Source organism: Centroberyx gerrardi, chromosome 3 (genome assembly GCF_048128805.1).
Source record: "Centroberyx gerrardi isolate f3 chromosome 3, fCenGer3.hap1.cur.20231027, whole genome shotgun sequence".
Lineage (NCBI taxonomy): Eukaryota > Metazoa > Chordata > Actinopteri > Beryciformes > Berycidae > Centroberyx > Centroberyx gerrardi.
The window spans coordinates 32,082,675-32,109,294 of NC_135999.1; the positions used below are offsets into that span (position 1 = coordinate 32,082,675).

Genomic DNA, 26,620 nt, shown 5'->3' on the forward strand with positions numbered 1-26,620 from the left:
GAAATACAGAAGAATTCTCTAACTCTAAAACAGAATTCAACTTTTTTTCATTCTCATTCAAGAAAAAGCTGAATAAGCATTAGAGACTCCATTCAATACAGAAGACCGGAGAAGAAATAGCAGCACATCAGCAGAGTTCATCCAACTCGGGGAAAACAGGTTTTAAAGTAAGTGAACTTAGGTAAATATTGATTTTCAATGCAGTAAAATTACAGATATATATTGATAATAATATGATTCTTTTTGTCATATCATCCCTGTAGTCAAATGCGAGACAGTGCTGGAAAAGGGATCTAAGGAAACATACCATACAGTAACTTTTGTTACTGTATGGGATTGGACAAACTAGGCTTACAGTATCATATGTTAAAGTTATGTTGTCATGACCGGTGTTGGGCTCGTTACTCAACACGTGGTTATGAATATATGTGTGTATGTGTGTGTGTGTGTGTGAGAGAGAGAGAGAGTATGACAGAGAGAGAGAGATTTGTATCTAAACCTGAATACCCCAAATGAAGATGCAAGTTCGACAAAGTTGACAGGGAGCTAAAAACAAAAAGTTGTGTGCGTGTGTGTGTGTGTGTGTGTTGTCAGCAAGCTGTTTATTTGTTTATTTATTTCTTTTGCCCCAATGTTACAACAGTAAGAAATACTGCATATCACATATCTATGCATAAATGAAAACAAAATATAAAAATATATAAATATATTTAAATAGAAAAAAGGGAAGTTTGCAATAAAAACATCATCTTAATGTTTTAATCTATATTCACAATAGAATATACGTAAGAGAAAAAATCTCACCAGGATTTATTCCCACTAGGCTGAGACAATGTTGTCGATCACTCTGTCTCTTTGTTTCGGTCGATCCTACTCATTTCTTTTTAATCTCTCAGTGTATCTATTTATTTTATTCCTTCTTTTATCTCCTTATCTTCTATCTCTCCTCATTCTCTATTTTATAATCCTCAAATGATGGCTCATTCTCTCTATTGGTTTCTGTCATCTGTAGTTTCACAAACACCATCTCATTATTCAGTTATCTTTCTTTCTCTTTGTACAAATCTGTCTTAATTAAATACACCAAGTTTTTGGTAGATTGTCCAATTGGTCAACTTCCCTGTTAAGTGATGAGAACGGAGACACCGCATTCATCCATGTGTCCCCAGTAGATCATTGGTTCTGGTGCTCCATGCTAACGCTTTAGCATACACTATGTTGAGTGATAGTAGGCTAAATGCTAACGCTTTAGCATAAGCTATGTTGAGTGATAGGCTCCATGCTAACACTTTAGCACACACAGTCCAGTGATAGTAGGCTCCATGCTAACACTTTAGCATACACTATGTTGAGTGATAGTAGCTCCATGCTAACACTTTAGCATACACTATGTTGAGTGATAGTAGCTCCATGCTAACACTTTAGCCAGTCCAGTGATAGTAGGCCACTAGAATTATCTCATAGTGAGTAAATGGGAACTTATAGCAGCTCCAAGGGCCCATTCACATCTAGAACGATAACTATAAACTATAACGATACATTGTTGCTAACGCATTCACACTACAGTTGAATTTCTCAAGTTCCTCAGCAAACGAAGGCATCGATGCAGTTAACTACTGAATTCTCCTGCCCCCTTCTTTCTTATGACTTTAATTTGATTGGTTGAAAGTTTGTTATTGCATCTAAAAAAATCGTTCTGAGATTAGACCAAAAATATAGTTATAGTTATCATTTTGGATGTTTTTAGTTATCGTTTAGTGGGAACACAGACATTCTAAGTTGACCAATGGGACAATCTACCAAAAACTCTGTGAATTCTTTTAATATCTCTCTCATTTTAATACAATTAATAATATCCTCGTTGTTCTCTTCCTCACTAACTCTACGTTTCTCTCTCTGTATGAATCCCTTTTTCTTTCTTCATAATTAAATACCTCTCTCTTTCTTTCTGTTCCCTTTCTCTTTTTAAAGTGCAGTGTGTTTTCCAGTATCATGGTGTTAACATAGAGAAGTATTGACACAAACATTATCTGTCCAAGTTATTTTCAGCTGTTGCAGCTCTGCTCTGAGTGTGTGTGTGTGTGGTGTGTGTGCACGTGTCTTTGACCATGTGAGTGTGTGTGTGTGGATACTGGCCCCTTTCAGTTGAGTTTGAAGTCATATTTTACTTTATTATGAGATGTACTGGTATACCAACATATGTGATCAGCCACCAACTTTGACTGTCCCGGTTACCCAAAATAATGTATTATGTATCATAAGATATCATAAGCACATTAAAAGCACATTGTGAGCGTATGATAGTTATTATAATAAGAGTATAATAGAATTAGCACAATGTGCAAAAATGTTAGGGGACTGAATACTTAACACAATTAGAGAATGTAGAAGAATGACTGTTGTGATCATAGTTTCACTGTTATCTCTCTACCTACAATACAGATAGTCATGGAATTCTGGACAAAATCATATCTAACAAAAATATTTTCAGATTTGGGTCTGAGAGACAAAATCTTATCAAATGATCTAAATTAGGGGTCCTTGATGTGAAAAAGTTTGAGAATCACTGCAGTAGCTGTCAGCATCATGACTGATTTGATACACATACAGTATATATATACTGTATGTGTATCATAATCTCTAGACGTGTGTGTGCTATCCTCACCTGTTTATCTTGTTCAGTCAGCGGTGGATTGTGACAATGACAGTCTTGGCAGGGAGGGACATTCTCTTACGGCCGTCGATCATTTATAGACAGCAGCTCATGCCTCTTGCAATGACCTCTGTGTATGTGTGTGTGTGTGTGCGTGTGTGTGTTTAAACACTGATATTGCCAGTCATTATCGGTAGCTTCATCTTAGAGCATCATCTTAGACTGCTGCCTTTCTGCTTTCCTGCTTTTGGAAAGAGGTGTTCATTTTAACAGATTGATTGAACTGTTAAGAGTTCATGGGAAGAACTTTTAAGTTTCAATTAACCACTTCCTAAATAGAGAGAATATGGCACCTCAATTAGCAGGGATGGGACACTCTTCTCTATTGCAGCCCAACCTTGTCATTTAGGCTGGATTTTTACATTTGGATTTAACGTGAACACAAGTGAGCAGGGAGGTCGGACAGGGGCATCGCGTTACATTTGTTCAACATTTCCTTCTTTGTAGGTATTTTGGATTCTGGGTCAACTGATAGGGATTTTCTAAAGATGCTACTAATATTCTATGGACTGAAGCTGTGAGCAGACATGATGCCAGTAAGTCAAGAAGGGGTCGTCAAGAGAAAATCTTGGAAGTGTAGGAGGGAGATTATATGGACGATTATATTAAAAGTGAAGTGCAAGGAAAATAAATAGAATAAAAGATAAGGAGAGAGATGGGAGGGATTTTTTCCTTTTTTATTATTTAGAGAGGGAAAATCCTTCAGTGGGAAGAGGGCGACATCAAGTATTTCGGTTTTCAGTTTATGATGGAAAGTGGGAAGGTCTTGCCACCATTAATATGTATGCATGTGGAGAAATTGGAAATATCACATTTTATATTTACACTGTATCTAAATTCTTGAAAGTGAGTTTCCTAAAATGTCATGCCTGGTTTAACTGTGTCCTTTTGAACCTTAAGGCACCTTCGGCTGTGTGTATGTGTGTGTGCGTGTGTGTGTGTGTGTGTGTGTGTGTGTGTGTGTGTGTGCGTGTGTGAGTGTGCGTGTGACCACTGCTATTTCTGTCATCAGCAGGACTCCCATATGCAAACATGTGCCTTTTAGAGATTCAGACACAACCTGCACACACACACACACACACACACATACACACACACACACACACACACACACACACACACACACATACACACACACACACATACTCTTTAAATATTTGCACTAACACACTCATGGGTGGGAAGAATTTCCTTACAACACTGGACCCATTTACTCAAAAGAGTATAGACTGAGTTACTGTACTGTTTATTTTGGTGTGTGTGTGTGGGTGTGTGTGTGTGTGTGTCCATGTGGGTTAGGTCTACCCATGTTCTCTGACACTTGATAGTCCCAGCAAGAAGGTCAAAAGGGTTCAGGCTTCTTGCTCTTCATCTTATCTTCCTGTCCCCTCCTTATTACTTCCTTCTTGTTTTCCTTCCAAGTTTCATGGCAAGTCACACACTAATAACATCACATATAGCACCGCCTACTTTACCAGAGGGTATAATGAATGCAATAGTGTAATAATATGTAACAGCGATGGTGTTTAATGATGACAACATTCATAATGATGGGGGCAGCCTAAAGGGTAGAGGAGTGGGTTTACGACGGCAAAGTCACTGTTTACAATCCCCAGACAAGCTGGGAATAACTGAATTCGTAACATGTTTTTAGTCACGTGCAGTTTAAACTTCTTTGAATGAGAAGGGTAGGATTTCAGTGCCTTGCTCAAGGATACTTAAGCAGGACAGTACTTACCAGAGACCTGAGCCTGGTCTCCCGAAATTTCATGCAATGAGCACGATATGTTAAAATGCGCATAGAAATGTGAGAGAAATACATTTTCCCACCATTAAAGGGTTTACGTGAAGGAGACACGACTACAATCAGGCAGTAGGCTGACATTGAAATAGAGCAGTGGAAAGTCAGGGTGTGGTCAAGGTGGTGGATGTGCAGATACATGTACCTTCAACTCCAACGACATGGGTTCAATTCCCAACTCATGATGTTTCGTATTTAACCATGACCAAAACCTTATTCTAACCAAATTGTATTAGTTACTTAACCTCAATACCTTTTGTTTTACTTAAGTGTAACTGATACCGAACCTTTTCATGTGACAAACAAGAGAAAATGCCATGTCCAATTTGTGCTCTTGTCACAGAATCCAATCCGTGGTGGAGGAACGTAATCTTCACGTAATTCGTAACACGTAATCTGCATTTCACAGTTTGTGCTCATTTCATGAAGTTTTCAGGAAACTGTGTTGGAAACCTTCTACATACTGAATGAGGCAGCCTCTCTAACCACTGCTGCCCTACACCACTCTCCACTCCCTCAGTAGCTACTGGTGAGGTCAATTGAGCAAGGCACTTGACTTAACCCAACCGCTTCCATGGAGCTGCTTGGTGGCTGCCAGTAAGAAGACTGTGGTTGTACTGGACAGCGTGAATGTGAATGCTGGTGATAGCTGACGTAGAGAGCCTGCTGTTCTCTGCTGTTTTGCAGGGACAATCTCATCATATCATCATATCTTTATATTCCTGTGTCCTGTGTCTCTGGCAGTCATGGCTCCCAGCCTGGCGCAGGCGTACAAGAGGAGGTGGTGGATGGCCATCACAGCCGTCATAGAGAATCTGTTGTTCTCTGCTGTTCTGCTGGGCTGGGGCTCGCTGCTCATCATGCTGAAGAACGAAGGCTTCTATTCCCACCTCTGCATAGGTAAGGCCACCATCTGACCAAGCCTTTTGGTAGCATGTAGTACAGGAGATAGGTGCTTCACGCAGCAATCACTAAGAAATGCCTCTGTTTGTCAATAATTTATGGATTTCGTGCAAAAATGCTATGTATGCTATAACAAAATGTTACCAGATGTTCATTGGTCATTATCGTCTTCTAAACGCCCTCTGATTTCATTCTCGAAAATGGAACAAAACTTCATTTAGAAATAACTTTGGACACACCTGAAACCCCCCACCACAAGCTCATTTCTTGTTTCTTTACCTGTGCACTTTGTGCTACAGTAGGATGGGTGTCAACTGTGATGTATGCAAAACAGTGAGGCGGTTCCAAAATAACAGCGGGACTTACAAGTTGCGATTTCCCTATGGTTAGGACACACTGCACTGATTATATTCACAAATTGGCATCACAACTGATTTTCAGGATTGGACCGACCGAGTCCTTGCTAGTTTAGGTCTGTTGTACAGATGTTTTTTAGTGTGTGAGGGTTCAAGACTTAAATCTCTTGCCTCCTGATCCAGTCAGGGCCATCACAATTATTTCAAACATGTTTAATTTTCTTGACCTCTTGTAGTGTGAGCATGTCAGCCAAATCTGATTGGAGACCAATGAGAGCTGAGCGCCAGAGAAGGAAAACAAATACAGGTGTGAAAAGAAAAATGTTCCACCTCTATGTTTGTTTTTGCTTCTGTGTCGTAGTAGTTCCCCAAACCAAACTGGTCGTCAAATGCATGTTCCCCAAATCCAACTGGTCATCAAGTGTGTGTTCCCCAAATTCAACTGGCCACCAAGTGTATGTTCCCTACATCTGGTCATCAAGTGTGTTCCCCAAATCCAACTGGTCAGCAAGTGTGTGTTCCCCAAATCCAACTGGTCAGCAAATGTGTATTCCCCAAATCCAACTGGTCAGCAAATGTGTATTCCCCAAATCCAACTGGTCAGCAAATGTGTATTCCCCAAATCCAACTGGTCGTCAAGTAGGTGTACGTGTTCCCCAAATCCCACTGGTCGCCAAGTGTATGTTCCCTACATCTGGTCATCAAGTGTGTTCCCCAAATCCAACTGGTCAGCAAGTGTGTGTTCCCCAAATCCAACTGGTCAGCAAATGTGTATTCCCCAAATCCAACTGGTCAGCAAGTGTGTGTTCCCCAAATCCAACTGGTCAGCAAATGTGTATTCCCCAAATCCAACTGGTCAGCAAGTGTGTGTTCCCCAAATCCAACTGGTTGTCAAGTAGGTGTACGTGTTCCCCAAATCCCACTGGTCGCCAAGTGTATGTTCCCTACATCTGGTCATCAAGTGTGTGTTCCCCAAATCCAATTGGTTAGCGAGTGTGTGTTCCCCAAATTGAACTGGTCATCAAGGAGGCCTATGTGTTCCCCAAATCTATCTGGTCGTCAAGTGTGTATTCCCCAAATCCAACTTTTTGCCAAGTGTGTGTTCCCCAAATCCAACAGGTTGCCAAGTGTATGTTCCCTACATCTGGTCATCAAGTGTATGTTCCCTACATCTGGTCATCAAGTGTATGTTCCCTACATCTGGTCATCAAGTGTGTGTTCCCTACATCTGGTCATCAAGTGTGTGTTCCCTACATCTGGTCATCAAGTGTATGTTCCCTACATCTGGTCATCAAGTGTGTGTTCCCTACATCTGGTCATCAAGTGTATGTTCCCTACATCTGGTCATCAAGTGTGTGTTCCCTACATCTGGTCATCAAGTGTATGTTCCCTACATCTGGTCATCAAGTGTGTGTTCCCTACATCTGGTCATCAAGTGTATGTTCCCTACATCTGGTCATCAAGTGTGTGTTCCCTACATCTCAGTCTGTTCAGTCATGTAGTTCGTCCACCGCCAAGGCAGCCTTTCAGTACTCAACCTTTTACTTTTTAGTTAATCTCCTCCTAACCTCTCTTTCCTCTGTGAACTCCCCACCCAATCAAGAAAATGAGACTGTTGAGAGCAATGTGACTTCCTGGGAGAGCGGTGATTGGATGAGTTGCGTGGAGCAGGAAGAGATGCTGAATCTGGGCTTCACCATTGGCTCTTTCCTGCTGAGTGCAGCCACTCTACCCCTGGGGATTTTGATGGACAAATACGGGCCACGCCCACTGAGGCTCATCGGCAGGTAAGAGGGGAGAGGACACACAGGCTTTGTCTGAAAACTATCAGAACAAAATATCAGCTATTGGCAGTGTATCCAAAAATATCCGTATTGGCCTTCAAACACCCATATCGGTCAAGCTCTAGTGTCTGTTGCATACTAGCTACGAGACATTAATTATGTCATTTGATTTGATTCTGAGTGTGACAATTGAACATTCAACATACTAAATTTTAAACAAAGTGAAACCACACACATAGACCACTACACAGAAGAGTATGTTTTCATCAACTGTGTCTGTGTATATTTCAGTTCATGCTTTGCAGCCTCCTGTGCGATGATAGCTGCTGCAGCATACAACCCTGAAGGTAGGAAAACCCATCCATACGCCTATCATTGAATCCTTATAGCCACCCTACAGCCATCCCCATATAAGGCCTTGTTTATCAAGACCTGAGTAAGTTGCCACTTCTACTTTGCCTTGTAATCCAATATCCTGGTTTCCACCAAAGGGCCAAACAGGGCTTACTCCTTCTACTCCATATTTACTCCATTCTAAGTTATATTCTATTTTTCCCTTTTGTATCTTATTCTTATTTTGCCACTGCAATGACCCCAGCGATCATTAAAAGTTCAATGTGCACTATTTCTGCTTTACTGAAGCATAATATGACTAGCAACTATCAGCAGGGGTTGCTGAATGTTAGTGAGTGAACAAACTGCTCATGGTGCACGCACTGCAGAGATTTCTGCATTCAAAAACACAGGAGCGGGCCGGGACGAGGCTGTGTTTTTATTGTTGTATGAAGGCCCTCCTACCAGAGAGCGTGGGGGGTGGGGCGTTCACAGCCGGCATGTGCTTGAGAAGGGGCCATGCCATGTGTCTGCTTTGATTTGTTGTTGTTATTCAATTGCCGAACGATAGAGATCAGCATTGACGCAGAAAATACACATGGACCCTTTAAAGTTTCAATTGTAGCTTATCATATTAATTTCTATTTGTTCCACCAGTGCTGTCTGCCCTCATCTTCATCGCTGTCTCCTTCAACGGCTTCGGAGGAATCTGCCTGACCTTCACGTCGCTAACAGTAAGATGCGCATGTGTGCATACGCACAAACACGCACACACACGCACACACACACACACACACACACACACACACACACACACACACACACACACACACACACACGCACACACCCCTTATCCCTGAACTATCCTTTTATAGGTGTAGGGAGGACAGTCCAATATGAGTTCAATTCAGAGGATTTTCCTCATCTTTCAATCCTTGTGTGGACATTTAGTTCTCATAAAGTATTATAATTCTGTGTTCCCAGCAAATGAAATAGGCACAACTATAAACAGGAAGTAGTGTCACATTGAAGTAGCACAGTAGAAAGTAAAACTGTTGTGGTCGGGGTGAGTTTGCCTTCAATCCCGGTGACCGGGGTTCAATTCCCATCTTGTACGAACTACCTTGAGTCAAATTTTAATTTTTAGGTTTCTTATTTAACCATTGACCAAAGCCTTTGCCTACCCTTAACCAAGTTGCTTTAGTTGCCAACCTTTAGCTGAAAATGTTGTGTCCAATTCGTGTTGTAATCCAATTTGTGGTAGAGCAAGATCATTTTCACATAACTCGTGTCCACAGCACATAATTTGTTTCAGAATTTGTGCTAATTTCATGACTTTTTATTAGATCATGTTGTCACCAGAACTCTTCTAGTAATACTAATGCTGTCCAGACAGGGCCAGTGATTTTTGCGAACCGCTTGTAACAAATCCGAAACCCTCAAACAAATCTGGTCACCTTCATCAAACATGCACAAGCAGGAGGAAATGATACGTTAACTAACGTCCGATCAGTGGCGTCCAAGATATTGTGGATGATGCACAGACAATTAAACAAACATTGTAGCGCCCCCCTTAGGCCAATCAGTGTAATTTTGAAAATGCTGGAGCGGAGCTTCAGGTTGGCATACCTGGCATCAGGTTTTGACTTAATCCGACTAGTGGTGTCCAAGATATTGTGTGTGATGTACGGATGAATGGACGGACTGGGGCTGATCCATTGTCCCCTTTCACGATTTCATTGTGGGGGACAATCAACCAAAAGCCATCTTGCAGTTACAGTATCGTTGGATTGTGTTAGCCTAGCTAGAGGCATGCCAGTTGTAGCATCATTGTAGCAACATTATTGAACAATGGGAAAGGGCATTTTGTGTTTGTTTTTTTATTACAGATTGAATATTGACATGAATTTCAAAATCTTATTTTTAGAACGCTCAACATTGTCTATAAAAAGTGAAAACTAGCTTAGTGTGAAAGCGAAAGCTAGCGTCAGCAGCAGGAGCAGTAACTTATGGTCAGCTGGTTTATAAAGGTTACTATTTCAGACATGGCAGTTCAATGAGGACCTAATGAAAATATTACAGGCTCTTAGACATGGCTAGCATAATACACATGAAATATCATATATTGAACTCCTGTGTCCTTATGGGAAGATCACATGTAACAATGGTTTTTTTTAAGTAACTTGAGTTTGAGTCCATTTTAAATTAGCTACTTTTAAAATTTCAGCACAGTAACAGTACTAATACTTGAGTAGGAGGTGGGTCTTCGTCAGTAATCCATCAGTGTTTGACGTAGGACACCTCTTCACATGACTTCGAAATACCTCCCATCATCAAGTACAGTATTCATGTTGTAGACACTGCCCTGTACCTTCATGATTTGACATTGCGTGTGTGTGTGACTGTAAAAGCACTTGTCGCTTCTGCTTTGTAATGTTGTGCGTGTACTAATGTGCTTGTAAACGCGTGTGACTCTACTGTTGCTGGGTCTGCGCTGTGTGCCTGTGTGTGTGTATTTTGGCCGGACAGCGGCACATGCTGTTCCCCTCGTTCTAAATTCTGCCATGGCCTCTCAGCCAATTAAAAACCTGGGCGGTCAACACACCCTCCCATAACCACGCCCCTCTCTCTCTCTCTCTCTCTCTCTCTCTCTCTCTCTCTCTCTCTCTCTCTCTCTCTCTCTCCCTCTCTCACTTTATGACCTAGACAATGTCCTGAACTTGACATGGTCATTTTGGCCTGACTTCTGTTTTTCCTAATCTGTGTGTGTGTGTGTGTGTGTGTGTGTGCGTGTGTGTGCGTGTGTGTGTGTATGTGTGCACACACATGTTGTTGTGTGTTATCTTTTTGATAAGCTGTTACGTAACCCACTGATGTAAACTGTGTAAATTCCCAGCCAACCAAACCATCCACCAAAACCTTAGATGCACTGTCAACTTCCATATAAAGGATATCCTATGAAAATATTTGAATACTACACTGTATACTATAATACATGAGAGATTGGATGGATATGATGCAGTTTACATATTTATTGTAGAATTCATCAACACTACACTGGTTGTCTATGGGAAGACCTTAACCTGAATTGATTCTAATGAGACATTTTGATCAGATGTAAAGTATATTAGAATATATTAGATATATATTATATATTAGTTTTTATATTTGCATTTGTATTGTTATCATGGGCTTCAGTGGAGAGTTTTAGTGTCCCATGATGGTCTAAATGGGGTTACAGAGGCTTTTTCACCTTGACAAGAATAACACTCTGGGGGAAACACTGAATACTTATAATTAGCATGAAAATGGTAATGGCAGCTTCAGTCCAAAACATGTTTTCAACATTTTGTTTGGCCCATCTGTGTTCATTAGAATACCTGGATACTAAAACAAAACACGGACTGGCTGGTTGGCTGGCTAATGTGTGTGTGTGTGTGTGTGTGTGTGTGTGTGTGTGTGTCTGTGTGTGTGTGTGTGTGAGTGTAGGTGTGGGCGAGCGTGCGCGTGTGTGCGTGTAATCACCTGACCTGGCAACACTACAGCTATTTACCTCATGTTCTAAAGAGAGGGAACATACCTGTGAAGAGAGAGGAGTGAGGGGAGGAGGGAAAGAAAGAAAGAAAGAAAGAAAGAAAGAAGGGAGAGAAGGGAGGGCTTGAGAATAGCAGGTGAAAATAAACGGAACAACCAATGGAAAGAGAAGGAGAGGGCGATGGAAAGAGGGCAGTAGAGATAAGAGTGGAAAAACAGAGCGGTGGTGGAAGGAAAATTACATGGAAACATTACTGGAGAGAGAGAGAGAGAGAGAGAGAGTGGAGAGAGAGAGAGAGAGAGAGAGAGAGAGAGAGTGAGAGAGAGAGAGAGAGAGAGAGAGAGAGAGTGAGAGAGAGTGGTGTGACATTAGTTGAACTTGAGGACTGAAGACAGGCAGCCCAACAAGTAACTGATATTTGGTGCTGATCATAATAATAATAATAATAATAATAATAATAATAATAAGATATTAATATATACTTGTGTGGAATCTGATCAAAATGTTTCATTAGAATCAGTTCAGGTCAAGGACTTCCCATAGTAGTATTGATCAATTCTACAATAAATATGTAATCAATCAAATTACTGAAAGGACCAGATCTGATTTTTAATAAAAAAAGAACCCAGATATTGACAAACTGATATACTGATCTAACTGTAGGAGGTAGACACAGGCAAGTAAACAGACAGACCAACCAAGGCAGATAGGCAGACACATAGATAAAGAGAAGGACAGACAGTGAGAGTTCATTTGGGGTTTGTTTATATAATGGTTAACAGGATTTACAGTAGGGGCTTGGTAACAGTTTCGGTAAATCAAAATGCAATCATTTGGCTCACATTTGACACATCACTAAGAAATACAAGATTTAATTTACTGCTGGAGAGGCAATTTCTGAAAGGTGATTAGCAATAGGGTAACCCGACCGCTATATCGGTTTGCCAATATTGCTGTTTTATTAAAAATGATAGGCATAAAGATGTTGTAGTTGTTGTTGTTCTTTTTCCTCTTATTAGTATTAGCATTAATATTGTTATCCTGGGTTTCAGTGGAAAGTTTTAGTGTCTCATGGTCTAAATGCTGTTTCAGAGGCTTTTCCACCCTGACAAGAATACAATTCTTGGGGAAACACTGCAAAAACACTACAAAATATGAACTAAATGTTGGCTCAAGCCCATATTGGTCAAACCCTAATTAGCAATAGCTGGGGCCTCACAGACTTGGACCCTACCACAAGGGTCCAGAGGTAGTAACTTCTTGAACTCTGTTGCCCAAACTTTTTGAATTCAGTCGAGCCCCCGAAATTTTTTTAACTTATATCAAAACTGCACTCAAGACAATTCATATACTGAGCGTGATTCATTATCCAAGATGAGTAACTAGTTCTACATTTCAGCCTACAGCCTTGGTCTGCTTTTTGAATTAAGTGCCCACACTCTTTGACATGAATGACCACGGGACCAACAGGGTTGGAAGGCTAGAGCCTAAAAATATTGAATGATGTTGATCACTTAAAAATGTGACACTTAAATCACACTCTAAAACCATTTATAGATATTTAATCACATTAAAAGATACAAAATATAGAATATTACTTTGCGGTGGCCACACTTAAAGCAGCCCTCTTCTGGAGGGCATAACCTGGAGTTGTTGATATTTTGAATCATGTTTAGAGGAGCGCTCTCTGTTCGTGGAAATCTGATGACTTGTCAATGACGTGCCATTTATTTACTCAGAGTAGGCTGACTGAGCACACATTTTGTTTTCAGCTAAAACAAGCATTGCTAAAACAAGCATTTCAGTAAGTACCTCTGTACTTCTGGCGTAAGTACAGAGGGCTTTCAGGTGATGTAACACCGCCTCTGGCGGCCATATGAGGTCCACAGCTGTTGGGCAACATAGTGGCTGTGAACAGCATTGCATTGCTAAACATACAACTTGGCCATATCAACAGAATTTAATAGATAGGTTCTTAGCAACTTGTCAGACACCCCCTGGCAACTTTGTTTCTCAAAAGTGGCTAGCAAGCTGGTGACTTTTCCTGACCATGGAGAACATAGTTTATGTGTTGACTCCCAAAGCATTTGCCGACAAATCGGTCTGGCTGATGCCGATTTGTGCTACTTGCTAGACTAATCCAAGGAGGTCTGATGATCAGTGTTTCCCACACACAGCGTAGCCTCCGCTAAGAGTGTCTGTGAAGTGTAGGGGGGAGGAGGACTGGCTGTTATATATTTAGACATTTTTTGTGCACAGTCAATTCTCCAATGGACCTCCAAGATGGCTGGCAGGAGATTTCTGATGCAACTGCAAGCCTCTATTGGCAGTAAGGGGGTGTCAGGGTCAAAAGTTGGGTCACGGGAAGATTAAAATGGGTCTCCAAATTAGTCAGGGTAAAGTGCTGACTTCAGCAGCAAGGCTGGGAAGTTGTTAATTTTGAATGAAGCTACTGGCTCTGTTATGTTGCTTTGCACTATGTACAGGTGGAATGAAATTAGGCTAGCTTGAAAGGAGTAGTGTGTAACAGGACTGAATATGGAGTCCACTCCAGAGAGGAAAAGTAAAAATAAATTCAGACCATCAGCAACCTGGGCTATTAAGCCATCAGATACACAGAGATTGACAGCTTCCTGCTCTGTCAACTAGCAGTTCTATAGATAAACTCAGTTTAAAATAAGATGGAGTCTTCATCAAAAAGTGTCCCACAGATAGCTCATAACTCACTCCTTAGCTTCCACAATACCTGATTACAGCACTGAGGTGCTAGCTAGATGCAAGTTGAGGCACACTACTTCTCCAATCTTTTTTTAGACTGTCAGTGAACCAAACCTTAAAAATCAATTTTGTATTTTTGTCAGCCTGTCACAAGCATGATATCAGACTTGTCAGAGTTTACATAGTTGTCAGTCCCCACTGTCAACAGACTAAAATGGGAAGAGATGGGCCGTGTAGTGATTTTCTGATACACAATCAAAATATGTTTTATTGCAATCTCCAAACTAATTTTGTAAATGCTTATCTCAAAATATACCCATTTTTTGTCTACTAACTTTGCTAGCTTACTTAACACTGCATGACCTGCTACACATAACATAGGAAATATTTTTTTAAGAATTTTGTGATAAGCTGGAGACCTATTTCAAAAATCACTTATATACCCGCCCTACCCATACAACATATACGTCTTTTAATCATACAGCATATGTCAGTATTAGAAAAATGGCCACTGTCATATACTGTACAATACGTGTGTATGTATTTATTTCTGTATCATGTATGTATTTCCATATATGATACACAAATACATTTATTATATTTAAATGTATCTTATCCCATGATACATTACTCATAAATGTATTTACTTCTATTTTGAATAGTTTAGCCGTATCCATTATTCATAACTATATTAACATACTTTACAATATATGTTGGACTGTGTGGCGGATGGCCCTATATGGCCATATGTTTTTTGCATATGGTTTGTCCCTGTCCAGTCTTTGAGAAAAAAAAACCCACCTGCCTATGTTTAATATACAAAGGCAATAAGATCTGCTTTTTAACCTTTTCTATGATGTTATCCTCTCATGGCTGTCCATATACTGGGAAATCAAACCACATAAAAACAGACAACCGAGCTAAGATCACAGGTGTACACGGAAATGATTTAAGGTTCCCTATAGGAATTCAAATTTCCCTCTATTTATATACATATATGATCAAAGATGTTTCATGTAGACATTGTTAAAATTGTATTTTGTTTTAGTGGTTACATTTAAAGTCATGTGCATTTTCAAAAATCCATCCTTTTGTCCAGGCAGTTTCAGACTAACTCCAGTAAATGCATCACAACATCACTAAATAATTATTTTATTATTTGCAAAACATCACAAATAATATTATTCTAATCCTGAGCCATCCAAACAACTCAGATATGAGCAGCAATTCAGAATTGAGCATAAAGGCCTACAGTGTGAACAGAGCCACATATGTGCTGTCTGTTGGACAGTGGTCCAGCTGCCTCTATAGTTAGTGGAGGGCTGTAGACACACACACACACACACACACAGACACACACACACCACGCATACACACCAAAACAAACATGTTATAATCACACTATTGCCAACCATCTGTATAGCCAGCTACTGTTCACACACACACACACACACACACACACACACACACACACGCTCACGCACTGAAACACTCACACGTTTATGCATGGCATGCTGTCACGACAAGTGGATGGGTGACATCAGTACAGAAGCTGTGTGTGTGTGTGTGTGTGTGTGTGTGTGTGGTGTGTTTGCTATATAGTTTTTGGCTTTGATCCAAGGTAAAAAAGGAACAGACAGCTGTAGAATCAATTTGAAACTTGGTTACCCCAGCTCACACACACACACACGTGCATGAGCATGCGCGCGCACACATACACACATACATACACACACAAAGCTCCGAAGCTCAGAGAAGAAGAGTCTGCGTGTGCCTGTGTGTGTGTGTGTGTGTGTGTGTGTGTATTGGCAATGACAGGTCTTTCATCTGAGAAAATACAGATTGACCATGTTGCTGAGCCGGTCTGCCACGTTGTTGCTGCAGTTTAGTGTGTGTGTGTGTGTGTGTGTGTGTGTGTGTGTGTGTGTAGTTAGCTTGACTTCTGCTGCTCAGCTGAAAAGCTGAAGTGTCCATGAGAATCAATTGCACCACCTGCTGGTTAAGACTATAAAGTGCATCTGAATCCATGGGGACGTACAGTAGATGACTGCTCATAGCACCTTTAGTAGTTTTTGGTTTTTAATATAGGATTTTATGAGCATGTAACATTTCTTTCAAAACTACCACTATTAGAGTGATGATAATGATGCATTGAGATTAATAATTAATGATGAGTTTGCAGCATTTGAGCATTCAGTGTCATCCACTGTATTATTACTAATGTGCAAACTATGACTCCAGTTGCAGACTTTTATTAAAAATCAGATCTGGTCCAGCCAGTGTCTTCCAGCTCTGATATGATAGAGGTTCCTCCCTTACCACAGACAGTCAATATGTTTTTATTATTATTATTTTTCTATCAGATGTCTGACCAGAGAAATCATTCCAGTGTGGTGTGGGAGGATTTTACTCAACAGTGTGTAAAACCTGCAGTGAAACCTGCCTCACTCTGCCTTAAGGAGCTGCTAACCCACCTGAAACTATTTCATTAGTATGCCTTTCAGTGGAGAGTTTTAGTGTCCCATGATGGTCTGAATGCTGTTCAGAGAATCTACTAAATGATTTAGAGAATCCTTGTATTTTGGGAATTTTGGGGCATGAAAACGGTCAAATTTTAAGATATTGAATACTGGCACAAAATATCAGCTGTTTCAGAGGCTTTTCCACCCTGACAAGACTAAAATTCTAGGGAACATTTGGGAATGAAAATGTTCAAACTTAAAGGTTTTGAATATCAGCTATCAGCAGTAGTGGCGGGAAAGATTCTTTTAACTAACTGTATTGAATCCTATGCTGGGGCACAGTACTTGACATGGTACTGAATAGTTTAAAAATACATTGGTTCAGTAAACATGTTGCAGTACCAGTGGCAACAAAGCATTGTTCCCGAACTGCACATCAGTAGCTGCAAATAAGGAGCTAGGAATCTGGAGCTAACTTCAGCTTTGTCTACATGGGCCTGTCTAAACTCAGCAATGTAAACACACCAGCCACTTAATAATGTGATTCATGGATTTGACCTTACGGAAATGTTTCTTTCCACTGTCCATTAGTCACAAGGCTGAAGATGCTAGGATTCAGGGAAGTTATGCAACATGGTGCTGATGGTTGTTTATTACAATTCATTTGACATTGTTGAAGCTTTCGTCATCTTAAAACCTCTCTCTCTCTCTCTCTCTCTCTCTCTCGCTCTCTCTCTCTCTCTCTCTCTCTCTCTCGCTCTCTCTCTCTAGCTGCCTAACATGTTTGGGAATGTACGTTCAACCATCCTTTCTCTGATGATTGGTTCCTACGCCTCCTCGGCAGTCACCTTCCCTGGCGTCAAGGTGCTTACACACACACACACACACACACACACACAGACACACACACACACAATATAATCATCAGAAAACTACCTTCAGTTTAATATCTTGCCCTATGAAGTATTCAGTCCCCTACATTTTTTTGCATATTGTGCTTATTATATTATACTCCTTCCTACTTCCTACTTCCTCCGCATCATCTTCATCTCTGTCTCTATCTGTCTCTCTCTTCCTCCCAAAACCCTTGTCTTCTACCCATTCTTACTCCCCCCAATCTCCAGGTGATCTATGACCTGGGCGTGTCTTTCCGTGTCATCATGTGGGTTTGGTCTGGTATGGCCTGCCTGGTCTTCCTCAACTGCTTCCTGAACTGGCCCGCTGAATCCTTCCCTGCCCCTGAAGACGTCAGATACACGTTAGTATACATAGACACTATATAGACACTGTACGCACACATACGGCCTATACACACTGCAAATTAATTATTGTACATGTAAGAACATATACACACAGTTTCTGGTCACGGTACTGCAGTCCTGCCCCAATCTACATTTTCCAGTTCATTTTCAATGGTGGAGACCCAGTCATGCACCATATTGACTTTCTAAAATTTCTTTGTCACACTTAGATGCCCAGACCAGTGATATTTCCTTTTGAAATCTCATGATACTTGTGTGGAGAGAGGAAAACGATTTGCATTTGTGCTGTTGTTGAATATTCATCCTACTGCCACATGATGGCGCCAAAGCACTTTAAGGTTCAGGCTCACGCGCATGCATCGTTTTGGAAGTTTAGAGCTTTTCGAGGCGGAATTGCCGGGATTTCTGGTGAGAACACGAGTGAAGAGTGATGTTAACTAGAATACCTTCTGAACAAATTAAAAATGACTGGCTAGGCCTGTAAGGCACAGGCAGGCTGGAGTGTGAGGATTAGGATGATCTAGCCTGGGTTAGAGGGGAGAGGAAGGAGCGGGCGGAGAGGATGTGTTTCTTTGTAGATCTGTAACTCCATTTATTGTGTTGCAGTGTTCCAGCAGCAATTTCCATTTCAAGTTTATATGTATGTGTGTGTGTCTGATTAAACAGTAACTAAACCAAACCCAAATATGTTGAAATGTAGGGTACTGCACTGGCCATCTGCTATTGGCTGGTCTTTGGTGCCAGGTGATGTCACCACCTGTTGTACTCTATAGAAGTTTAATTCAGAATTTTCAAAGCCTGTCACCACTAGTGTATTTCTAACCATTTGGAGACCTATGTTAGTAAACTCACTTAATTTCTGGAACATCTGTCCAGGTAGCAAAGCTGTCTGTCACATTGTAGTTAACAAAAGAGTTGAGAAAGGTAAGAAAGGTAAAATTCAGTGGGATGGTGATGGAAGAAGAAAATTACTTCTACTTCTTTACTATCCATTCCGCCCTCTATCACCAGTCAAAAGGGCAAGTTTGCTATTAGTTATTTTAGGTGTATTGTTCATACACAGTACATTCACTTTATCTCTCTTTCTCCCTCTCGACAGTAAAAAGGTGAAGCTGAGCGGGGTAGTGACAGAGGACAAGATGACCGGGGACAGGTTCGTCACCCATGTGGCCGTCATGGAGGACATGATGGGAGGCAAGCAGGCAGAACCTGAGCAGCCAGGTTCCCCCAGTACAGCCCAAGGTAAGGAACATTATAGTTAGGGTTTATAGTTTTGTTAGAATTATATATATTTGTGCCAAATGACAAGGATTCAGAGCCCTGTGATGGACTGCCGACCTGTCCAGGGTGTTTCCCCCCCCTTCCGCCCAATGCATGCTGGGATAGGCTCCATGCTGCATGCTGGGATTGGGCCTGTGACCCTGAATAGGAATAAGCAGGTTAATTAACTTGCTATATTGTAACTATCTTGTAATTAAATATATTTGCAACTTGCAATTAACTAACTATACTAACTAACTTGTAAACAACTTACTATACTTGTAATTACCTTGTAACTAAATATACTTGTAACTAACTTGTAATTAACAAACTATACTTTTAACTAACTTGTAAACAACTTACTATACTTGTAATTATCTTGTAACTAAATATGCTTGTAACTAACTTGTAATTAACAAACTATACTTTTAACTAACTTGTAAACAACTTACTATACTTGTAATTATCTTGTAACTAAATATGCTTGTAACTAACTTGTAGTTAACTATACTTGTAACTAACTTGTAATTAGCGAACTATACTTGTAACTAACTTGTAAGTAACTTGGAACTTGTAAGAAACTAGCTATACTTGTAACTAAATGGAAATAACCAACTTGTAATTAATGTTTAATCGACTTGGAATTAACCAACAATTTTAACTAACTTGTAACCAACTTAATAATTAACTAGCAATACTTAACTAACTGTACTTGTAACTAACGTGATGTTTAGGTAACTTGTAAGTCATAACTCGTACTTGTAACTATATAACTTTAACCACCTATAATTGTAACTAAGTGGTAATAAGTAATCAAATATACTTGTAACTAAATTATAAGGAACTAATTATACTTGTAACTAAGTGGTAAGTACTTGTAACTTAATTGTAATTTACTTGTAAATCTTCCTCTCTACAATACTTCTTCCCCATTCTTTGGCCCTCACCCTCTCATCCTCTCTTCCTCCTGTCTCCTCATCCCTCTCTCACCCTCCTCTCCTCTATCTCTCTCTCTCCTTCTCCTTCTGCAGGCTCAGTGACGCTCTGTCATTCCGTGTGCTCTCCCATCTTCCTGTGGAGTCTCATCACTATGGCGATGACTCAGCTGAGGCTGATCTTCTTCATGGGCGCCATGAACAAGATGCTGGAGTTCCTCGTCACCCACGGTGACCCCCACCGTAAGAACACATCAACAGAAACAATGCTAATAGAAAACATCAACAACATGTTAATAATAACACAGTAACACAGAGTCAGGTAGTAACATGATACTCAGGTTTTTCATTTCCTCATAATTAGTCGTCTCCTTCTTTCAGCTGACGAACGAACACTACTTGATTTTATCAAGCAAAAAGATGACAAGACCATTTGACATTAATGCTATTTGGTTTCCCTGATCGTTCACACAGAAACAAATAGGTGAAGCAATTTAGTTATCCTGATTTTCGGATGTTAAGACAGGATGCAATCGCCAATTTTGGGGGTGTAAAAAAAGTAATATAGCAAAAGTAATGTAACCAATTATTGATCCCTGTGAGTAATAAGTAATGTAATGACATTATTTTTGAAATTAGTAATAAGTAATGACTATTCTAAAAAATGCTGGATTAAAAATGACCCAGTGCTGGTTTGTTTCCCATCATCAAACTGACTGTGAGGATCCCTCACCTATAGCTGTTGTGTGTTTCAGCTTCTGAAGAGCTGGAGAAGGAGGCAGAGGAACAAGGTAAGAGTCAAGATGGTCAATGGTGGATAGGAGATTGTCTCTGTATGTTCACATACTGGGTTTAGACCAATATGGGGTTTGAAGACAGATACTGAATTTTTTGGATTTAAGCTGCAGATAGTTGATGTTTTGTGTTTGTATTCAACATCTCTAAATTTAAACATTTTCATGGCTGCAATACAAAAAATGTAGACCTTTATTCTTGTCACCATGAAAAAGCCTCTGAGACAGTATTTAGATCTGTCTGCCTCTGTCTCTCTGTACCTATCTCTCTCTCTCTGTCTCTGTACATCTCTTACCCAGTTGGCTTCTACTCATCTATCTTTGGTACGCTGCAACTGCTGTGTCTGCTGACCTGTCCTCTGATTGGCTACATCATGGACTGGAGGATGAAGGAGTGTGAAGAGGAAAACCCTACCACAAATGCAGAGAAGAGGTACGAAGAGGGTTCATTGAGAAAAGGCTTCTTTTTAGGGTTCACATTGTAGATGGCAAACCACATCTTCATTGTTTTTAACTGGAGAATGATATTAAACGCTGGTGGAAAGTGCTGCCTATCACCTGCATATGGAACGTGGCAAAAGTAAATTAATTTTAACAACTTTTGCCTTCTACCCCCTTGAAGACACAGAGGATGTTGAAAAATCAAGCAAAATGGATGTGGCTTCATATGTTTGTGCACAAGTAGTCAATAGGAAGAGCTTTCTTCTTCTGACTGATTGTCTGGAAAAACTTTTCCTTGAGCAAAAGATGTACCATTTCATTTTTGTTTAGCTGACCTAATCCAATTCCCTGCCTGGCTTCCTTTTCATTTGGCTGGGAGGGGGGACGCATATATCGGTGCTATGCATTATGGTCATAGCCTTCCACAGCAGTGCATCCGTGCATTGATCACGTTCATCTGGTTACATGTACAACCTGATCTTCATCTTGCCAGTCGGAAGTTGCATAAATCACTAACTCGGGCATTAAATTCTTCCATATGGTTTGGTGTGAGGACTAGACAGTAGCCCTGGGAAGGAGAGTCCACACTAGCCAGTCTGTCAACAGTTCAGATTCTGTCTTAATCCACTGAAAGAAATGGATCCAATAAAAACACTGTTGCTCAAGATGCATAAAAGCAGAGTAAAAGTAGGATAAAATCAATGAAACCATAAAATAGTAAAGATGGAACTGGAAGTAGCATAACAGGAGTGTGACATATGGATTGACTGATGTGACTTGGTTTGGACTCCCTCTGGTCTTGGATTTGACTAAAATCCTCTTGATAAAAGCACAGGCAAATTTCTTGGGACTCTGGGATTATCAAATCCAAGAATGCCAAGTCGATACTTGTGACCTTGTGGAGAACGTTCTTCCCAAGTCGTCTTGGAGAGAACGATCTTCTCATGAAAGTAAGCACAGAGAAGCTTCCTTACAGTTTGAGATGAACTGCGTGATTAATGAAGACACACAGCTGTTCATTTTCCCACCTGTTAACCGGCTCTGTACTGTAGACTGCAGCGCTGCTCGGACGTGATGCGCCATTGTCGCAATGAATCATGGGGCTTTCATTTTGTTCTCGTCGGTCAAGTCACCATCTGATGCATCCTCGATATTTTGAGGTTGGCGAGGAAACTAACAGGGTTTCTATCTGTCCTCCGTCCTGTCGTTTTGATTTGAAATCGCGCTTCGGCGGTTAGATACTACATAAAACGCGTCATGGAAGACACGAGAACGCACTCACTGATAATCAGCCAGGGACATTCACACCTCTTCCTGTCCCACACACCTCTTTTGACTTTTGACATTTGTCCCCTTCAGCCAATCAGCTCCCCCAAAGAGAGACAGAAGAATCCAGAAGCTGACCAATGCCATCAGAGCTTTTATCTTCACCAACCTCTTATTGGTCACCTTTGGGATCATTTCCTTGATTGACAACCTGCCCATTCAGGTTAGAAAAAATATATCTATACATGTCCACATGCAGGAATACAAAGATCAAAATTCTACAGACGTGTATACGTGCAAAAACGTACAAAAGTTCTCATGCATGCTAATACAGTATACCTACAAATGCATATAACTTACAATCATACAGGCACAGACACAGACACTTATTTGTAGACTGATTTATAATTCCATTCTCTGTCTGTCTGTCTGTCTGTCTGTTTTTGTGTCTGTGTTTCTCTATAAGGTGGTGTCGTTTGTTCTCCATACCGTAGTCAGAGGGTTCATCCACTCCTGCTGTGGAGGTCTCTATGCTGCTGTGTGAGTAATCATTATTGCCTAATGATTTGTTGGCTGTCCAATTCTAACTTATTTACCAAATTTGAAAAAATGACACTCTTATTCTTATCCTGATTGATAATTGTTAATAATTCCTTTATCCCGCCCTGCTCTAGTTATCCAGCCAACCACTTTGGGACACTGACAGGCATGCAGTCGATGATCAGTGCTGTGTTCGCTCTGCTCCAACAACCACTGTTCATATTGATGGTGGGGCACCTCAATGGAGACCCTTACTGGGTAGGGCACACACACACACACACACACACACACACACCTACACACACACACACACACACACACACACACACACACACACACACGTAGTGAAATCAAGAGTATACACAGGCATACAGAGTACACCCACTTCTGTCTCTGACTATGTAATTACACCACCTACTAGCCTTACTACCATGAACACATATACACCTTAGGCTTTGGCCGATATTCGATAATATTGAATATTGCAATATTTCCTGTAATATTTCCCAGTACCCCACAAATTTGATGTAATTTAGAAGAAACAGAATATAATAAAAATGTAAAATATTGCAATATAACAGCAACTGCAATAACTGCAATATTAGATATTAAATATTACATTTTGGATATCGCCTAAGCCTAATACAGTTGGTTGGAGGGTGGTACTCGTCTTCTTCCACTACATACAAGTACACACTCACTATTTACATTTACATTTTAGACAAATGGATGCATGTGAAGAATCTTTCCAAAACTGACACACCTCGACTGACGTGACTCTCCTTCCATCAACAGATCAATGTCGGCCTTCTCATCTTCTCAGTGGCTGGCTTCCTGTTGCCGGGCTACCTGTTCTATCACCGTAGAAACCTGACCAGGGAAAAGACAGAGCGTGACAGGCAGGCTGTCAACCAATCAGCCAAAGAAAGAGTTCCTCTAACCCAATCAGAGAGCGGAAATTCTAAGGACCAGGCCAATGGGCACACAGCTAATGGACTTGCTGCATATGGACACACAGCAAATGGGCACGCTGCCTAGGTCAACTGATCTAATTTTAGGTTTAATGTTATAAGGTCAGTCAATTTATATTACGTAGTGTTGGGTTGTAACTAAGGCTGGGTATTGAGACACGATGCGTATTGGTGCTGTAACAAAAATCAAAAAACTTCAAAATGTTGGATTCTTACAATGAGAATTCAAGTCTTTTTTAGTTTATGGATATTCTGAGGAAATCAAAAGAGCCTAATTCTAGTCAGAAAATAATATGACAAATTTTAAACATAAAATAATTAGCTCTATTGCATTACAGAAAGCACTTTCATACAACAGAGAAAGAAGAAGAAAATCAAATTTGACGCTGTTTTACAAGCCGCATCAAATTTGAGGTATCAGAACTGGTATCAGTATAAAAACAAGCACGTAATTTGTGATAAAGTGTGACCAGTTTTGCGCTAAATTGACTCATTGGGGATTACATCCCAGGATCTGTGGTATGGCAAACCTATGCTTTACCAACTGAGCTAAACACATAGTGAGACAGCATTTGGGCTCATAGAGTCTTTATAGCTGTGTTCCACAATGGCACATGCACAGTTAAGTTTTTTTTTTTTAATTTTGGGACCGACCAACTGACTGACAGTGACTTATACTATAGCTGCTAGTGGCAGATTTTTAACCCTACTGTATGTGACGCAGGTCAGGGGCCTCATTTGCTCCTAATATTAGATTATGCGATCATTTAAAAAAAAAAAACTATACATAAAAATGAAAATGAGCATCTGTTGCATTCATAGCTTGGGTGAAGGCAGAATTTAAAGGGGCATTAAGTAATCTATGACCTTTATCAACCTCTATTGCCGACCAGTAGGAATTGCAACAACATAGATAGAACTTATCTCTATTGCTTCAGCCGGAAGGTGAGTTTGAAAGCCAGAAATCAATACAAGTAGTATTGATCAACAACCCTAAAAACTCCAATATATAAGGGTCAATTTGTGCTATGGGACAGTAAAAATCTTACTTATTGCTCCTTTTGTATCTTTTATTATCTAACAGAGAATTGGCAAAAATCTATTTAACCCACTCATTTTGGCACCAAAATCTTTTTTTTTTTTTTTTTTAGAAATCACAGTTTTGACTTAGACTTAGTTGCAATCTCAAAATTTGAGATTACAAATCAGGTGAAAAATGGATCTGCTTCTTTTACGATGACTGTAATGGCCATAGGCCAGTAATTTTACAAGGTTATATTCATTTAAGTTTATGTACTGTAGCTGATTCACATATTCTCATTCTCCTGGCCAATAATAATAACAAAGTTATGATCAACATCACACATAATATCGTACAAAAAAGTCCTTACCTCCTTAGCTAGTGGGCTACCAAAGAATTTGGTCACACTTTATTTGGATAGTCTAATGTTGATACTCAACTTCCTGTCAAGTGACTTCCTTCCTTCCTTCCTTCCTTCCTTCCTTCCTGTAGTCGCACATTGGACTACAACGTGGCTGTATTTCCGGGTGATTTTGCTACCACGAAATACAGTGTTCGCGGCAGGACTTGAGATAGAAGGCAAGCGTCAGTAAAAAAGAATGTCGAGTCAGCAGGGCTAGATTGGATTTAGGTTGAAAAATGGGGTCAGGGTTAGAGTATTAGCACATGACTATCCAAGTAAAGTGTTACCAAGAATTCTTCTACAACGTCTTTGAATGTAACTTGACAATCACTTGAACTTTTGACTTGTGGTGTAATTTCATTCATCGCACAATATCAATATCATATTCCTCTCAATACCTTGCTTGGCATTCAGCAGCCTGGTGTATGTCTATGTGCCACCTGTCATATTGTAGATTAATTTCAAGTTTATATATGGTGCTATCCATAGCAGCATTTCTTTCTTTTTCAGGTCATTTTTTTCCATTTTCTCTTTATTGCATTGCCTATCTGCAGTTTATTCCCTTGACAATCAAAAAGCAATACTGACATCTCTCTGTATTTCTGTTAGATTTGGATTTGACTCTATCCGTTCACAACACTTAAAGATTATCCCATGAGCTGTACATTAGTTTATATTGTTTTGTAGTTTAGTAGACTTTTTGCCTGTATATCATTATGCTTTTTTTTTCTGTCAATTTAGTAAGATTGTTATTTTTTTGTTGGTGGTGGCTCTTCTTTGCTGCACTTGATCTTGAAATGTTTTGATATGACATCAGCATCCAGGGACATTTCTCAGCCAATCACAGCTCTGTTCAGGCCAGTGTTTTCTAGGGGGTAAAAAAGGAGGAGTCATTGATGTCACAGGAATCAGGGTACGTCAGCTACTGAAATTAGAGCAGGAATTTTAAGAATCACATACCCTCTGACATCTAGGTTGGGGGTTACAAGGTTGAGTCAAGGAGGGTTAAACATATTGATTTGCCAGTATATCAGGTTGATATTGTCCTTTTATTAAAAACCAGATCTGGTCCAGTCTTTTTATTATTTTTCTATCAGATGTCTGACCAGAGAAATCATTCCA

The 26,620-nt window shown here is 40.2% G+C and overlaps 1 protein-coding gene across 1 annotated transcript; it reads left to right on the forward strand.

Moving 5' to 3' along the window:
* slc43a1b (solute carrier family 43 member 1b) lies at window positions 1-24,141 on the forward strand. The gene is made up of 15 exons (XM_071902927.2): window positions 1-167; window positions 5,259-5,414; window positions 7,377-7,560; window positions 7,849-7,904; window positions 8,548-8,624; window positions 17,377-17,469; window positions 17,730-17,863; window positions 18,967-19,109; window positions 20,159-20,305; window positions 20,818-20,853; window positions 21,157-21,289; window positions 22,657-22,786; window positions 23,030-23,103; window positions 23,238-23,361; window positions 23,899-24,141. The coding sequence occupies exons 2-15, from the start codon at window positions 5,261-5,263 to the stop codon at window positions 24,139-24,141; spliced, it is 1,728 nt and encodes a 575-aa protein (XP_071759028.1). The 5' UTR covers window positions 1-167; window positions 5,259-5,260.
* Window positions 24,142-26,620: the final 2,479 nt, after the last annotated feature.

Coding starts and splice junctions, on each gene's coding strand:
- slc43a1b (XM_071902927.2), top strand. CDS start 5,261: ATGGCTCCCAGCCTGGCGCAGGCGTACAAGAGGAGGTGGTGGATGGCC. Junction 7,561..7,848: donor CCACTGAGGCTCATCGGCAG/GTAAGAGGGGAG, acceptor TGTATATTTCAG/TTCATGCTTTGCAGCCTCCT. Junction 17,470..17,729: donor TCACCTTCCCTGGCGTCAAG/GTGCTTACACAC, acceptor CCCAATCTCCAG/GTGATCTATGACCTGGGCGT.